This window comes from Balearica regulorum, chromosome 1 (assembly GCF_011004875.1).
Source record: "Balearica regulorum gibbericeps isolate bBalReg1 chromosome 1, bBalReg1.pri, whole genome shotgun sequence".
Taxonomy (NCBI): domain Eukaryota; kingdom Metazoa; phylum Chordata; class Aves; order Gruiformes; family Gruidae; genus Balearica; species Balearica regulorum.
In genome coordinates, this window is record NC_046184.1 from 115,675,957 (window position 1) to 115,693,113 (window position 17,157).

General features: G+C 42.4%; 1 protein-coding gene across 1 annotated transcript in view; it reads right to left on the reverse strand.

Annotated features, from left to right (window-relative positions):
• Positions 1-207: 207 nt before the first annotated feature.
• URB1 (URB1 ribosome biogenesis factor) overlaps positions 208-17,157 on the reverse strand; it is a 54,286-nt gene continuing 37,336 nt past the window's right edge. The window contains 12 exon segments of the mRNA XM_075770743.1: positions 208-1,349; positions 1,351-1,535; positions 2,210-2,812; positions 4,488-4,729; positions 5,660-5,842; positions 6,368-6,477; positions 7,250-7,393; positions 7,925-8,031; positions 9,029-9,140; positions 9,520-9,680; positions 13,296-13,398; positions 14,576-14,747. Coding sequence (XP_075626858.1) covers positions 1,317-1,349; positions 1,351-1,535; positions 2,210-2,812; positions 4,488-4,729; positions 5,660-5,842; positions 6,368-6,477; positions 7,250-7,393; positions 7,925-8,031; positions 9,029-9,140; positions 9,520-9,680; positions 13,296-13,398; positions 14,576-14,747 — 2,155 coding nt within the window. The 3' untranslated portion in view covers positions 208-1,316.

The following is a 17,157-nucleotide window of genomic DNA, read 5'->3' on the forward strand; positions in this document are numbered from 1 at the left end:
GAAAAACTCCATCCCTATGTGTCACGAGTGTTTTCTTTTCTAGTTAGATGAGGTGACAGGACATCTTTAGTTTTGGAACCCCTTTGGTTTCATTCTGGCTGTTTGGGGGTTTTTCATTTAACTAAAATATGCTTTTTTTATTGCAAAGAAACTTTCCTGATGTCACGCACCCTACAGATTTTAAATGACACAAAATTTAGCCTCTAATGAGCTCAGTTCTTTTTCAAGAAGTACTTTTTATTTTTAAATTAAGTCTTGATATAGATATTACGGCTTCTTTAGGACAAGAATATTTATATGTAGAAGCAATCCTCATTATTTGCATCTCACTTTTTTATTTTAAAAAAAATTAAATAAACATCACAAGGAGTGTGCATTTCTGATTTTCTTTTTCCCCCTGTACAGAATTTGTACGAAGTACGTAGGCACAGAACATATTCATGAGTCAATTTAATAAATCCTGTTTTACATTTCAAAGTTTCAAGTTCAGGCTCTGCATGTTTGCATATCTGGTATCTTAAACTGCCCTCGAGGCCACATTCAGGAAATATTTATCAGATTTCACAGAGAATTTCCAATAAAAAACCATGTATAATCAATGAGCAGCGAGTCATTTGGGTTTATTTCCATCTCTCATCTTTTCAGAATGGAGAGAAGATGGGCCTTTGTTGCAAGTCTCAGCAGTGATGATGGTCAGGGCTTTTTTAAATTAAAACAGAAAGGAGAATAAAAACAGACCAGCTCCAATATAAAGGCTTTCAAAAGCAATATAACTTAAAACCAAGAAGAATCCCAGACCAGCACAATTCCAGTGTTCAGTCTGCTCTTCATACTGGTTTTGATATCACATATCATGAAAGAAACTGTGTTCTTCAAGAAATAGTAGTAAATCATCATGGCTAAACCTCTGACTACTCGTTCTTTGCGCTTATACCACACTGTGGTGAAGTAATGCAGGCTTTTTTCCCCTTTTTATAGTGGAGAGAGGAGGGATTTTAACTACCTGGGGACTGAAATACAGTCCAGAGGCAATGTGCTAATCACTCTTTTTTGGTTCTTCATAAAGTTAAAAATGTCTGTAATAAAAATGATATAAATAACATTCAGTGTCCCGTACTGTTCAAGAAAAGGAAAATTACAGCTTTAATGTTCCACTGAGAGATGATGAATACAATTTTCCCCCCTCTGAGTTTGCACACAGTAATAAAATAGTGATCTTTATGACAAAACAAGTTAGATTTGTATGGAGAACAGTTCAGGAGGGTTTCACGGCTCACAGCAAGGATGGCAGAGCATATAACATTAAAGTCCAAGTGTCAGTTCACTGAATTAAGGCCCCAGTGTAGCCAAGTATAGGGTTTTGCAAAGAGGCATAATAGTTTCTTCTGCTTGTTTCTGAGTTTCCAAGTCTTCATCGTTTAATTTATCATCTGTACTACTGCAGATCAATTTGACATGGGTTATTAACATATCTGGCTCCTGTGCTCCAAGCCATATGTCCCCAATGTAAACAGAAGTCAGGAATACACAAACAGCTGTGGAAGAAAAATTAAGAGAAAAATCAGAACAGATATTCTTCTATTTCCACATAGTAATACAAAACCAAACCATTTTACCTCCAGACCTATGTTTTGAACTAGTTTCCTAACTTTTTTCTTAGGTGGAAAATTGGTGGGGTTTTTGCCCATGCAAAGCCAACGATCCTCCCCACATTAACAAAAGAAAAAACTGTTTCTTGTTAGCACAACCTTCTGGCCTCTTTAAATAAAAAACTTTGAAATCTGACCTGTGGCTTTTGCTACCAAATGATAACATTGAACAGCATATGCATCAGAACCCATACCCACAGGGACTCATTTGTTGCACACTATTTTTCCCCTTGGAATTCTATTTTTTATACCTCACTGAACTCCATTTTAGTCCTAGAAAGGAAAGTTTCTTTGAGGGATTATGACAGTCGTACTATCAGAGACCCCTAGAGCGTGACCCTATTCTGTGCTACCAACCCCTGTGCCTATACCGCCAAAGACATCACTTTTACTTTGTGAAGTTATGAGCACCAGCGGACACGGGCCTACTTCAAACTCTTTTGATGAGTTAAAAAAGAAACAAACCAAAAAAAACCCAACCTATGGAACTACCTATTTTCACTACCTATTTTCTACCATTACCACCTTGTAACATGAGTGAAAAGGAAAAGACAAGTTACCTTTCTTGTTCGCATCCTCCTCCGTCATTGCTGACAGGCACAATGTCTTCACAGGTTCATGAAAGCTGTTGTTGGTCAGGCCCTGAGCATCCATGAGGTGAAGCATGACTGAACTGAACAAAGAGAGCTCCTCCAAGAGCCCAGCTGTTCCACTGCTGGCCTCGCAGATCCGGGTGTAAAATTTGAAGATGTTGTTTCTCAGTGTCTCATCCCTGAGCATCTCCTGTACCGCCACTGGGTGTGGCAAGATGCGGTGCTGCAGCCACCGCAGAGTTAACGAAACATTTTGCACGTTGAGGCTGTGCTCAACCATGGACTTTACGAGCCACTTAGTTACGATGTAAGCGGATGCGCAGGTAAGACCGACTGTTTCATCCTCAAGGTCAGTAGATTTGAGGGGCTCCCCTTGATGTTTGGTAGGTGACACTGGGAAAACAGGCTCCCAATGGGCAAATATGGAATTCAGATGATCTCTGCATTTCTCCAGCTCAGAGACTTCCAGGTCTGCAGCAGCATCGTCTTCTCTTTCGATCTCATTCTTTTTCCGAATGTGATGATATGCATGAGATGAGCCTTGAGATTTGTTCTTTTCTTTAATATTTTCTGTAAGAAGAAAAACACCACCAAAACAACCATCAGATACTCTAAAGGGTTTTCTTGGTACGAAATTACACAAGAAAGAGGGTATCACGTGTTGTCTCAGTTGGTAAAAGGATAAGAACTAGCCTCATTTAGCAGCCTAATTGAGCCTACGCAATTCAGAGCAAATGGGCTAGAAGCAGCTCCCCGTGACTCACGGGCTGAAACACTTTTCTGAACTGCATCGCCCAGCTCTGAGGTGAGCGATAACGCCACCCGGGCCCTGGCCCAAAGCCCAGCCAGGCCAAGGCAGAATTTCGGAGGTCCACAAGACGCAGTTTTACCAGTAAGGCTACCTTATTTACACCGCCTTGTGAGAAATACTCAAGCTGCTATTCTCCAGGCGAGCAGAGGCACAGCCTACGGAAGGAGATACCGGCACGGCTACGTCGCTTTCGAATGGCGCAGGCGAAAGCGGCGAAACCCGCCTTCCTCCAGCACAGCAGCATCCTGGCCGAGCGTCTGGCTGGCGAGGTGCTGTCAACCCAGGGCACGTGGATTTTTCACGCCCCAAGGGAAGAGACGGGCAGCCGAACTTTGTAACGCCAGGCTGCCCTCCGTTAGGTGCTGCCCTGTGTCACGGGAGCAGCAAAGCTCCCCGAGAGCAACAGCGCTTTGCCACCGCCATACCGCACAGAGGATTTTATGGCAATCTGCTTTTGAGCAGTCATTGAGAAAATCATCAGTAATTTCAGTTACGTTGCACTTAAATTCAACCAAATGCATCTCAGTGTTTTTTCCCCCGGGGCTGTGGGGATGGGGACAACTCTTGAAATGAAACCTCAGAAACAAAATTTCTGATAAGGCCATATTTTTTGACAGCTTTATAAGCTGCCGAGGCTTGGAGCAACAGATTTTTTTTCAAACCACGTATACAGCAAGTTACAGATGTCACTATAATAACAACTCTAAAAATCCTCAGAAAGACACTAAAAGGTGTGAAAAACTTTAGAAAAAACAAAGCTTTTATAGTAGCCCTTAAATACAGTGATATTTTAATAATTAGTTTAACTGATACAGAACATTTAAGGAAACCTGTAGAAGTTGTAGTGTGCACCAAGAGCAGTTGTTGTACTTGCAAGAAACCATTGTTTAACACCTCCCACTACCAAGTTCCTTCTACATTTTATTCACCAAGATAACAAGAGAGGTCATACAAGTCCAAATGTATTTTTTGCTTTCTTCCAACACTGATGACAATAAGAAAAATCAGCTATTTCATTTTTGCTTCCTTTACTGCTAATTTTTACTTGTATTTCACTTTCAGATCCCCCATCCACACACTCAGAATGGTTCAAATCTTTGAGCAGAGAGCCTCCAAGCACCTTTTTTAAAATTTCATTTAAGAATACAATTTTTCAACGCCTGACTCTAGATCTGCAACTAAGTTTCATTTTAAAGCTCTTTCCATTTTCAAAATTGTATTTCTCCAAAGCTTCCAGAACTGTGTTAAAAGTTAGAAATCACTACAACGAAGACTTGAAAAATGGCTTTCCCCTTCCATTCCTCCTCCCCCAAGCTATATCAGATTGTCTGACAAAAGTTATTAATACTACTTCCTAGGAAGTTTGCCTCACTTTTATGGTTAGTTTGTAACAGCCTCAACAATATTACTTTTCTGGAATATTTTAGTACTTACTAAGCAATTCTTTGATTTGGTATTTCTGAGCAAGAGTCTGTACATCCTCTTGCAGTTGCAGGTCTTTTTCAATGATGCTCCACTTATGCAGCAGCAGCAGGATCTCTTTGTTCGAGAGAATGCCATCGTTCACAGTGAACCGGCTCATTTCTTTGAAGGCCTCAACAACGATAGCACGGTATTCCAGCACAGAATTGAGTGTACTGAAAAACTGAGTCAGTTTGGCTGGATCGAAATTAGTCCTATGAAAAGAAAACAGAAGTGCCACGTATTTTTCTGCATGCTAATGAATAAAATAAAATACATACAGATTTTTCTCCTTACAGTCTCTTCCTACAGTTTTCTTCTGCAGTTCTCTAGATATATACTTTTGCTTCTCAGAATGCCAGTAATAATTAGTTTCATTCCCACTGAATCCCCAGTGCTTCACTTCATTAGTGTTTGCCAGAACAGACCATGAAACATAGTCTTCCTGCCTGTAAACAGCAAAGGCAGATGGCACACAAGGCCTGGAGCTTTACCTACGCTTCTTTATGTTGCATCAATTTTCAAAATTTTGAGGCAATAAACATAGCTTCTCCAGGCTGTGGCAATACTTGTCTGCAGGAAGAGCCGCAGATGCTATTACGAACCCAAACAGAACTGGTTACCCAACTGCTATCTACTGTCCCTGCTGCAGCTGCTGTGCTCAGACAGGTTAAGTGCTCTAGACCTGGAGAGAAGAGAGTGACCCTTTGGTAACATTGTCATGTAGAGCTTTGCACGGTTTCTCCTCGTACGATTTGCAGGCATGGTACAGACACAGAAAGTCTAAACCTGTGGAGAGTATGACAGATCCTCGCAGCAAATCGCATTGCTAACTGCAGGCTCTAATCCAGCAGAAAAAAGGTAGAACACAGCTGCTTAAGTATGGCCAGTAATTAAGGATGTAGAACTTGACGGTAACTGTGCATCAGCTGTTATTTTATTCTCCAGGTATTTGAACAGCTAAACCTTCCTGTTAAAGGAATCTCATCAAAATTCACTACTCAACATTCCATCTGAAGGGAGAAAAAAAAGCATTGAACTACCAGAGACCAAGAAATTCTTCCGGCCTTAATAAATTTTAAACTGGACAGAGGATGACATGTAAATTGATTAAAAATAAAAAATAAAAATAAAAAAAACCTTACCGAATGTGTTTGATTAAGGTGATCAAAACATACAGAAATTCATTTACAAGCTGAATAGGAAGAAACTTCCTGTTTTTGTTCTCCTGGGATTGATTCTTGCTTTCTCTCTTGCCTCCTAAATTTGTTAGCCACAGAGTATGTAGCAAGGAAATAATTTTATTTAACAGCTTGTTTTCCAAAAACCTGAAAAACAGAAGAAAAAAAAAAGCAAACACTCATTTGGAAGTCAGATCCTAACCAGGAATTGCATTACATTGCAACCGTCGCCACCATGTCTTTCAGCAGTTATTGTTCAAGACAGCTTGGTTTCTTATGCCCCTAAGACTTTAAGTAGTAACAGCAATGCTTACAAGACAAGATCAGGAGCCGTATTTACTTTGTTATTCTAAGGGCGGGGGGGGTGGGGAGGAAGCAATCTCATTTTTGTGCAGAGGATGCAAGAATACTTCTCGAAAGTACAACCCAACCCCCAACTCCTCATCATCCCTCCTACTACAGCCTGAAAGCATCTTGATTTTGTTTTTAGAAACACAAGGGAACGCTTCAGAGTTCGGTAAGTTCTGCCAGTATGGCCCCAGGTGCCACAATGTCACATCGGCTGATGGGCCATCTCCTTATCTGTCACCCTTGTTTTCATTCTCAAGTTGTGTAATTATTCTACTGCGGACAGTAAAATTGTTCCCATTGCACGAGTATTTCCCTAGTTACCTTTTTTCTAAGATGTGCAGTATCCAGGTTAGGAGGCTGTGATCTTGTATCAGCTCATAGGCAGCTCTGGTGACATAGGCAGCATTTTGTAATATCTCCAGAATACGATTCTGAAATAGGAAATATAATTTGTTCTTTTACAAAATTAGAATATAGTCAGGATCTAATTATTATCAATCATTCTGAAGGATATAATTAGCAATCTGACTGGTATCTGGGATCTGATCAACCCAAAGTTAAAATGTATTACCAAGCACCACATGTACTTAGCAACCGCAGGGAAGAAAAGACGCTCTCTTTTCAAGGCTTCATACATACAGATGCCACTCTTGAAAAGAGGTCTTAAGGTAGCAAGACCATTTTCTCTTTTTGTCCAAGATTTTGATACCTGAGATACTTTTAACAAACTGGATTTCTCAGGGTGGATGCTTACGAACACAAGAGCTACTGGCAAGTGAGTTTTCTTCCTGCTAGAGCACCATACAGGTAACATGCTGGTTAGGGAATAAGGAGACCTAAAAAAGCAAAGGCCCTAACCATATAAGCAAAACTACGATATCTGCAATATTTTCCATGAAGCAGTAGAAATACTACTAGAGCCAGACCACCAGTTGATGAAACTGAGTGAGGTTCCATGATGGCAGGGACCTGTTCCAATTTCAGGGGACAAGAATTTGACTCTAGTTTAGACATAAGCAATTATTTCCCCCTCCACATATACACAAAATCAACAGGTAACAGATTTTCAAGACGGCAAGGCAAGAGTCAACTGCTCCTTTCCGCTTTGTATTTGTTTAAGATCTTCAAACCATGCAAACTTTTGTGGTTTGGAGGTTTTTTTGTGGTTTTTTTCCCGTTGTTTTTTTTTTTTTAATTTCTCACCTGAGAGCCCTCATCACACAAAGGACTGTTGAAAAAGGAAAGAATGACCTGGAAAATCCTCTGGTAGTCATAAAGCTCGTAGCAATGTTTATCACGCAGCCCTTCTCCAAGAAACCTGAGAATCCACTCACGTTCTGTTTTGTACTAGAAGCCATAAGAAAAATACCACCGTCAGACATTTCAAAATAATGCTTGCTTGTAAGAGCACAAAAAACCTGGTTCCCTGGGAGTGCCAGCACAGGGCTTAACAGCTTTTTCTGGACTTCTCAACTTTCATCCCTATCAAATTTAATAACATCCATCAGGAACAGTTACTCTGCAACCCAAATATGCACTGATAATGGAACTTCAAAAGTTGCTGTTTCTGAAATACCTCGGTTGAATGCAACATTAATAATCTAAACTCAAATATGAATGTAAGCTAGCCAGGGCAGAGCATTCTGTTTGTTGTGCTTACAGAGCACGCACAGCGCAACTCATGATTTCATTATGTGTTACTGTTAAGAAAACAACTAAGAAACACAGAAATAATACTTTTGATTCTGATATAAAACAAAATAAAGATGCCTCTAATTGATTACCTGTGGAAGAATAAGATTTCATTGCATTTTTACAGCTTTTTTCTATTTTTTTCCAAAGAATTAGTGGATACCTAAGATGGCCTTCTTACATTACCTCAAAATCAAAACTGTAGAAAAGCTGGAAAAACCCTGGTACTTTCCTCAGGTCCAAATACTGGTGTGACAGAAGGAATCTGTTTACCTTTATATAAATGTGCTCCTCTGTGAAGAGAAAGAATGGTTACTATGGAGGAGGACAACGTTCACAATACACAACCACGCAGAAAATAAATGGAACCTGTATTTTCCAGTGTTTCAGCTAGCTGTCAGAACAGTACATCAGCTACAGTGAGACGGCCTTCTGCTCTAAGGCTGACTGTATTGTTGGCTGTTCCTCCTCCTCTCTTCCCCAACACGAAAAGCTCATTCAGAGTGCGTGCAAAGCGAGTGAAAAGATAAGCACTCTACGTGGCTCTGATTTCAGCAAATCCAACGTTACTTCATTGACAAAACAGAAACCTGTGGCAAAGTGAGAGACAAATCTCTCCACATTTCAAGCCTAACACTTCATGTTAGGCAAACATAATTTTTAACCTACTGGCCAGACATGTCCACCATGAGCAATGGAACCAGTTGCCCAGAGGGACGGCACAGCCTCCATCCTTGGAGGTTTTCTAGGATCAGTCTAGAGGTCTGGAGGTTTACTAGGACAAAGGCCTGTGCAAAGCGGTCTGCCCTCACAGCTGGCCCTGCTTTGGGCAGAGGGTTTAGCTAGAGACCTCACAAGGTCCCTTCCAAACCGAACTACTCCCTGATCCTATGATTCTCCTTTGCACCAGCGACTTATGTTGATTCAGTGTCTAAGGACAAAAGGACGCTCAGGCCAACCTGCTCTGATCTGCTGAACAGGACCCACACACTCATCTAGTTTCACTCATGTAGATCCCTGCCCACCTCCATCCCAAAATTATGAGGAGGTAGTGGGCTTCACTCTTGATGGATCAGACTGGTTTTGTACACAAATCAAAACGGCACTTCCCACTTCTCCAGTAAGGCAGTCTACACAAGCACAGAAAGTTTTTCTTTGAAACACAGGAAAGCGTACTTCATGGCTCCTACCAGTGTCACAGCGATCTCATCTTCCAGAACTGGCCAAGGACATTACTCCCTGCAGAGTGACTCACCCCAGGAGCTCTACATGCACAGTAGGTTCCAGTACCTGGCTTCAGAATCTGCTGTGCCACACGAGCGATGTAGAGGCTCAAAGAGAAGGTAAATCTGAGGTTCGGCTGCCCGATTCCATTTTGCACAGCATCCAAGAGATACAGCAACTGCGGCACAAGAGCCCAGGGGAGAAAAGCTTGAACCATAACCCAAACAAATACAACAGGAGAGCGTGAATATATAAATAAGCTTTTACGATATTTCATAGGCCATAAATCAAATGCTGATCCCATGAGGATTTCCATTCCTACAAATACAGTTCCTAAGAATTTCTAAAACACATTTTACCCTCTTTTTCTGCCCACTGATTATAACAGGAAGAAACACAAAGGAATAGAGGAGAAACAATGGAATAGAGGATAAAAAGCTTCTTTTAGCTCTCTCACCATCCGCATGTAGATGGATGAGTAGAGCAGTAACTCCTCCATAAAGGTCCATGACCCAAAATGTCTAACCTGGCAAACTATCAACTGAGCTCAGTCTTACCTGATTCTTCTCTGGAAAACGACCTCCTTCCAGATGAGAACGAAAGGAAGCCAGGACAAAATATGCAGCTGCTCTCATGTTGGAATCATAACTGCTAAGGGCAGCTACTGTTAGACCCAGGGCATTGACTTCGACAAACTTGTGACATGCCACTACACACTCTGTGTAGGAAGAGGGAAAAAAACAAAAGAGAAACACCCAGTGCATTATACTGACATGTTACAGAGTATGTAACAGCACTATAATCCTTAACGAAACTTCTATTCATAAACACCAATTTGTAGATCTACCTCTACAAACTATTACTTCGCTACATGCCGGAAGTTCCTTCGGCTAACAAAGGCATTCTGCAAATCACTCTGAACAGGAATTCTTTGCCTGAGCTGAAATAAATGGGGTTAGTCTCATTCACATGAGACAGAGATGATTTTGCCTGCTAGATCATGCAAAGTTAGGAATAAGTTCTGTAAAGACATCACATATCTTGCTGTTTCAGGGAAGTTAAGTACAAAGAACAAGAGGAAAAACATTGTCTGGGCACTTGATAAGTCTATGCCTGAAAAAAAAGATCAGCATAACCAATGAAAAGCCTATCTGTACTAAAGAGCTTCTGTAATAGAACAGCCAGGGGAATAATACATAACCAAGACATCAGCCACACCAGTTGTTACCATGCAGGCATGACTGATTCTGCTGGTAAGACGTGTTCCAAGCAAAAGTACTAAACTGTACCCCTATGCCCTTCTGGGACAAACAAAACCCAGCAATGAACAGTAACCAAACAGAAAACACGCCCTTGAATCTAACATTTCTCTTCCATAGCATTTTGCCATCAGGATGTAAAGTTCAACATTTAAGGGCTGTGTGTTTTGAAGAGTTTGTGCCATTTTTACTCACTGATGGCTAGAAATAACTTGATGTAAAACCTCCAGAATATCTCCTGTGCTATTTCTATTCCATTCACCAATAATGAGATACAATGGCAACTCGGTTGTATTGTACTAGCTAAAGTGCAAATGTATTGTGCTTCTGAGTTTAGCAACGATAGTCACATATTTTGTTGTAATTCACGCTGAAGGTCAAGAGGAAGTTTCTGAGAAACAAATATTCCAATTTAAGAAGAGGCTGTAGGCTTACTGACAAGTACCTATATTTGGTCCACAAATTTCCTCCCCCACCACCACCCACCCACAACTAAAATATATATATAAAAAAATATATATATAAATATATATTATATATATTTATGTAAAAAAATCACAGATTATTTATGTCCCCGCACCAGCAGCTGGACTGTTTCTCTCATCTTTTCCTCAACTGCCAGAACTCCTACTTCAATTTTGTGCCTGGCAGTTTCATACCCAGCTCTGCTGATTATGGGCCAGGCAACGGCAGGGTCTCCACCTCCCGGCACTATCTCCCAACCAGCCCACTGCTATGCTACCAATGCAAAGACATCGCTGAATTGCAATAACAGATCTTTTCAGTGAGTGGTTTTACAAGTTATTTCAATACTGGCAATTACTGTACACTTTCCTACACCACTACTCACCAAAGCACATCAGGTTTAACTGCTTCAAGGTGAAACACCTCAATCGTTCTCCAAGTGAGTGAAAAGATCCCTCGTTTGTTAGCATGGGATACCTCTCACATCACCAGAGCTCGTACAGCTACAGCTCTACTCCCCTCTACTTCCAGGCACTGGGCAAGACTACCACCTGACTACCAAAGTAAAAATGGTGAGATGAATAGCAACAACAGGGCAGGAGAAAGAGAAACAGAGCCCAGAGAGACACCTAGTCTATGTCTTCTGCTACCCTCTGCCTGTGGCAAAGCAACCCTGTGCTTCCCACTCTTCAGGCAAGATGCAAGGGTGCAAGGTAAGCACTGGGAAATGGACGCTTTCTGTTGAATCCCAAGTGAACATGCAAAGATGATCTAAAACTCGTCTGCCTGCAGAAGATTCTCCATCACTTACAGACATCTCATACATAGCCCTGGCCTGTACAACAACCCCTCTTCAGTACAGGATCAAATATGTGTTGTATGCCCTTTCACAGCAAACCACCTCATGGCTCTCTGGGAGACTGCATTTCTTGAGAACTACTAATGTACACCAACTAGACAGACAGAGTGGATGATTTTATGGGATGATATCACACAGTGAAATTCAACGTTCTCACTTAAGCAGTAAAGTTCATGCTGGTCACAGAAAGATTTATTTGGAAAACTTTCTTTCACTGCAAACATGCAGTGGAAATATTTTCCATCCGTCTGACCTTGAAGAGCGCGTTCAACAACTAATATAAAATAACAAGCTATTATTAAAAAAAAAAGTTAATTCTATGTCTGACATATCGTTTGTTTAAAGTACCTTGAGAACCATGACGGAAAAGCTTTCTACAAGATGCTTATCAGAGCTAAAGTTAGACAGAACTTGCTATCTGCCCAACTCCAGACTTACATTTTACTCAGTGAGCATAAAACACTTTTCACACAGTGAGCATGAAACACTGTGCAATAAGTCTATGTTTATAAATTCAGCAGTTATATAACATCTGCGCACAGGGCACTGTGCAGCCAGTACAAAGAGCAAATAAATAAAGAGGAATTGGGAATTCCAAAAGCAGCTGACATGGTTTAAAAGCACCATGGGACTTGAACTCATAAATCACTTGGGCCCTTTAAAAAATTTATCTCTTAGGACACAGACTCTCTCACTCAGCATGAAGCAGTTAAGAGCACAATTTTTCCCCTCTCCAGTTTAAGAGCCAGCATTAACTGGATCGCCTAAGATCTCTCCTACTGCAAAACATCAAATAGTTCTGGTACCTTTTTCCTCCCTCAGTAAACTAAAAGACAGCTCTTTTTACTACTGTCAAAATTATACAGAGTGGCTTACAACTATAGCTAAGTATAGGCTAAGACCACACAAAACAGGTACTGTACTTTAAAAGGGTGTAGGTGAACAAAGAAGGACTAAGTATGATCTCACTGAAATATAGTTATCAGCCTGCCAGTTGCTTCTGATGTTATCGTTGTGGAAAGCCAAATCCAGCTGTAACTACACAGCGGTTTAACCATAATCAGCATCTCTTCCATGGCTGCTTTGCTCATCACCTTGCTGTGACACAATAGCTGATGCAGAATACAGCTCTACACATTCACCAGAAAAAAAGAAAAAAAACCAACCTTCCAGTGGGGAATATTTTCTACTGATCCCTCTTACGCTATTTTATAATTACACCGTGCTGGGTTTTGTGATATACAGGTTGCTGTTCGACAGATCAGAGAACATAAAGATTTATCTGCTTTTTGTCTCTTCCAAGCTGTTTCCAGTTGCAGTTTAAAATCCTCTCCTCATCTGAAGCAAATCAGTCCCTCTACATAGGTTAACCTACTACATTTAAAAGAGCTATGAGGGAGCACCTTGTCGTCTGGACAAGAGCAGCTTGGCAGGAATGTCCGTCTGCTGCTATGTTGCTCTGAGTAGCCAAATCTCACTAGATAGATTGCATTAGTTGGAAAAGTGCTTTTAAAAAACCCCAAAAGCTTTAATCCCAATTATACCTTGTTACTTTTTAAGTAATTCATAAAATTACAACACAATGCAGTAGGTGGTTAAATGGTGTACGTTTCTTCTCTCCAAAGCCAGGCATAAATTTCTTTGTAGTATTGGTTCTTAGATTGAGAATAACAGAGCTAGAGATGGAGCCACACAGCTCCCACAGCAGAGTAAAATGACGCTAAATATCAAAGAGAAACATTCACTTTACCTGGTCTGGTCAGTTCACTAAAGAGCTGAAGTAGAAAACGAGGATCATAGAAGTCATCAAGACTCTTGACACTTTCATCTCTATATAGTGATTCTTGTACCTCCTGAAAGCAAATCCAAAGCAGTATTTGTAAGGAACAACAACACCACCAATTTCCAGCTTGGTTTCAAACTTCCCCAACCACCTCATCCCAATATAAAGCAGCCAGTACTAAACCTTGCCAAATATAACACAACACAGGGTGAGACTTGGGTTTAAATCTGATTTTCACTATCAGGGTTCCAAAACGACTTCCCCTGACTAGCCCAAACAGGTATAGAAATGTGTCAGCAAATTGTATCAAAGACTGAAGAGCCTATTGTCAGCGGATCCTCGGCCTGTTTAAAAGTCAAATTCTGGTCTCGCTTATGCATGGCAATCTTTGCAATTTTGCACAATCATGCCTGCCGGCAAGACGTGGTCACAGAATCAGAGAATAGTTTGGTTACCCTCTTAGTAAATAATTTTTTCCTAATATCTAATCTAAATCTACCCTCCCTCACCTTAAAGCCATTACCCCTTGCCCTGTCACTCCATGCCCTTGTAACCAGTCCCTCACCAGCTTTCCTGTAGGCCCCTTCAGGTACTGGAAGGCAGCTAGAAGGTCTCCCCAGAGCCTTCTCTTCTCCAGGCTGAACAACCCCAACTCTCTCAGCCTGTCCTCATAGCAGAGGTGCTCCAGCCCTCGGATCAGCTTCGTGGCCCTCCTCTGGACTCGCTCCAACAGCTCACGTCTCTCCTGTACTGGGGCCCCCAGAGCTGGACGCAGTACTCCAGGTGGGGTCTCACAAGAGCCGAGTAGAGGGGCAGGATCACCTCCCTCGACCTGCTGGTCATGCCTCTTTTGATGCAGCCCAGGACACGGTTGGCTTTCTGGGCTGCAAGCGCACACTGCTGGCTCATGTTGAGCTTCTCATCAATCAACACCCCCAAGTCCTTCTCCTCAGGGCTGCTCTCAATCCATTCTCCACCCAGCCTGTAGCTGTGCTTGGGATTGCGCTGACCCACGTGCAGGACCTTGCACTTGGCCTTGTTGAACTGTGGAACTATGGTCCATATATTGCATTTCATTTGAAAAGTGCTCCTAAATAATTAATTCCAGCCCTCCTATGAATTTAAATTACTCTCCTGATGTAAACCAAATGCAATGTATAACACGAATGCAAGAAAGCAGTGACTAAAGTGAAAGACTCTTTTTCTACATCAAAAGGAGGATAATTCAGCAGTCTGAACCAAAGCACCTGTGATGACAGAAGACGGCGATGCTGAGGGAAAGACAGAATTGTCCTCATCATCTTTTCTCGGTCTAGCAGACACAGAATCTCCTCCATGCTTGGCTGCTGCCATAGTGACTTCCCTAGACTCTTGCAAGTCTTGTGATGCTCCACAGCGGCTGGACCCCATAGCAGGATTCTTAAACGTTGTTAAAAGTAAAGGCATTAGTCAACAGACTGCTAGCACTGAGCAAAAAGCAATTACAGAGGATATAAATTAGTATTTAAATTTTCCCTTCACTTGTACTTATTATCCTGTGGGAACTTGAAACTAGAACTCGTTTCCCTGGCAACACCTTTTTCATCCATCCAAAAGCTTTTCAAATTCAGTCTGAGGGTGTCTCATTAACTATTTCCTATCCCGTTAATCCAAGTCAGAACTACTGTCTCAGAAAAAACCACTTTTTTATTTAAGCTATAAATGCACAGAAGCATGATAGCAGCTGCATGAAGAGACAGTGATCTAGATCTGGTCAGACAAGGTTGTCTCAAATGCAATCCATATTTCAAACCAGTGTCACAGTGGTTCAGTAAAACATAAACCCTCACTCTCCTCCTCTGAGTAGCTCCTTAGGCCCCACTTACTTTGCCATTGTGCCTAGAGTGCTATTGATATTGTCATTTATTATGTGAGTACTGCCAGCAGCATGCCTCCCTGTCAGCGAGGCAGCTGGAGGGATGGTGTTAGGCTTCTTATCACTCAGAACCTGACATCTCCTGTTTGTAACACAAGTTGGGCTCTGCTGGGTTCACCGTACAGCATTTTTCCTGGACAGTCTCTGTATTCACTCAAACTCTTCAGTGCTGGGATCAAGTCTAACTGAGTGTCTGGCTGCCAATTCACTTCAGGGCACAGTATGAAATTGTTTCTCCTTTGAAAAGGTTACAAAAGTTTTGGGACCTAACTACCTCTGAAATCAGTCTCCTTCTCACATAACACCCTCCCATTTACAAACACTTTCAGTAAAGATTTATGTAGGAAGCGGCTAGCGCCAGAGCCCTGGCTTCTGGAAGCCACTTCGATTCCCTGCTAACAAGAACCTTAATTTCCTGTCCTCCTTCACAGGCTGCAAGGATTATCTATATTCTCAAAGCTAAGGGAAGTTCTTAATTCAGAGTCCAGTCCTGCCTCAACTGCCTGAGCCAGTATTCTTGCATTGCTGTTAATATTTACACCCACACCTCAAAGACAGAAAACTGTGTATGAGCAAGGCAGACCAAAAACCTCAGTGTACGTAAGAACTGTTAGCAACAGACTTTCCCCTGGACTGCTTGGGTACAGGGCCTGAAAAGAAACTATTTTATGCAATACATGGTTCTCTCTTATAAAGCACGTAGATATATTGCAAGGTTGTGCTAAAAGGAGAGCTACAGTCCAGACTAGTGAAAGACAAGACAGGCACTGATACCATGTAAGTACCCCAAACCTAACAATACATGTGTTAATGCAAGAAGTTATACATCACTCCTCCACTGGCACATTCCTCCCCTCTCCAGCAAAGCACCAGAGCCAAATATCATGCATACAGGGGCACGATAACTGAAAAGGGCAAGGGCTGTGTTAAGTAGCGAATCCTATATCCCAAGGGAACAGAGAAGGAATCCTACACTAGCAGCTTGTGCTTTGGCCTCCATCTGTGATGAAATCCCTACAGTGGGTTCTTACTATGGAGAGTGAGGTACTACTGAAATGACACAGTTCCTCACCCAACCCATAGACACCCAAAAGTCTGGGCAACACATAAGAATTACATTGCAGTGGGTTTGCGTGGCAAGGTTTTGGGGGAGGGACGAGGGGTGTGCGTGGCTACAGGGGTGACTTCTGTGAGAAGCCGCTAGAAGCTTCCCCTGTGTCTGATAGAGCCAATGCCAGCCGGCTCCAAGATGGATCTGCTGCTGGCCAAGGCCAAGCCCATCAGCAACAGTGGTAGTGCCTTCAGGCTGGGAGAGAGGAGTGGGAAGATGAGAGGAACAACTCTGCAGGCACCAAGGTCAGTGAAGAAGGAGGGGCAGGAGGTGCTCCAGGTGCTGGAGCAGAGATCCCCCTGCAGCCCATGGAGAAGACCATGGTGAGGCAGGCTGTCCCACTGCAGCCCATGGGAAGCCCGCGCTGGAGCAGGCTCCTGGCAGGACCCATGGCCCCGTGGGGAGAGGAGCCCACACTGGAGCAGGTTTGCTGGCAGGACTTGTGGCCCCATGGGGGACCCACGCTGGAGCAGTCTGGTCCTGAAGGACTACACCCTATGGAAGGGACGCACAGTGGAGCACTTCATGAACAACTGCAGCCCACTGGAAGGACTCACGTTGGAGAATTTTGTGGAGGACTGTTTCCCATGAGAGGGACCCCATACTAGAGCAGGGGAATAGTGTGAGGAGTCCTCCCCCTGAGAAGGAAGGAGCAGCAGAGACAACGTGTGATGAACTGACCACAACCCTCATTCCCCGTCCCGCTGTGCCGCTGGTGGAAGGAGGTGGAGAAATCAGGAATGAAGTTGAGCCTGAGAACAAGGGAGGGGTGAGGGGAAGGGGTTTTAAGATTTGGTTTTAGT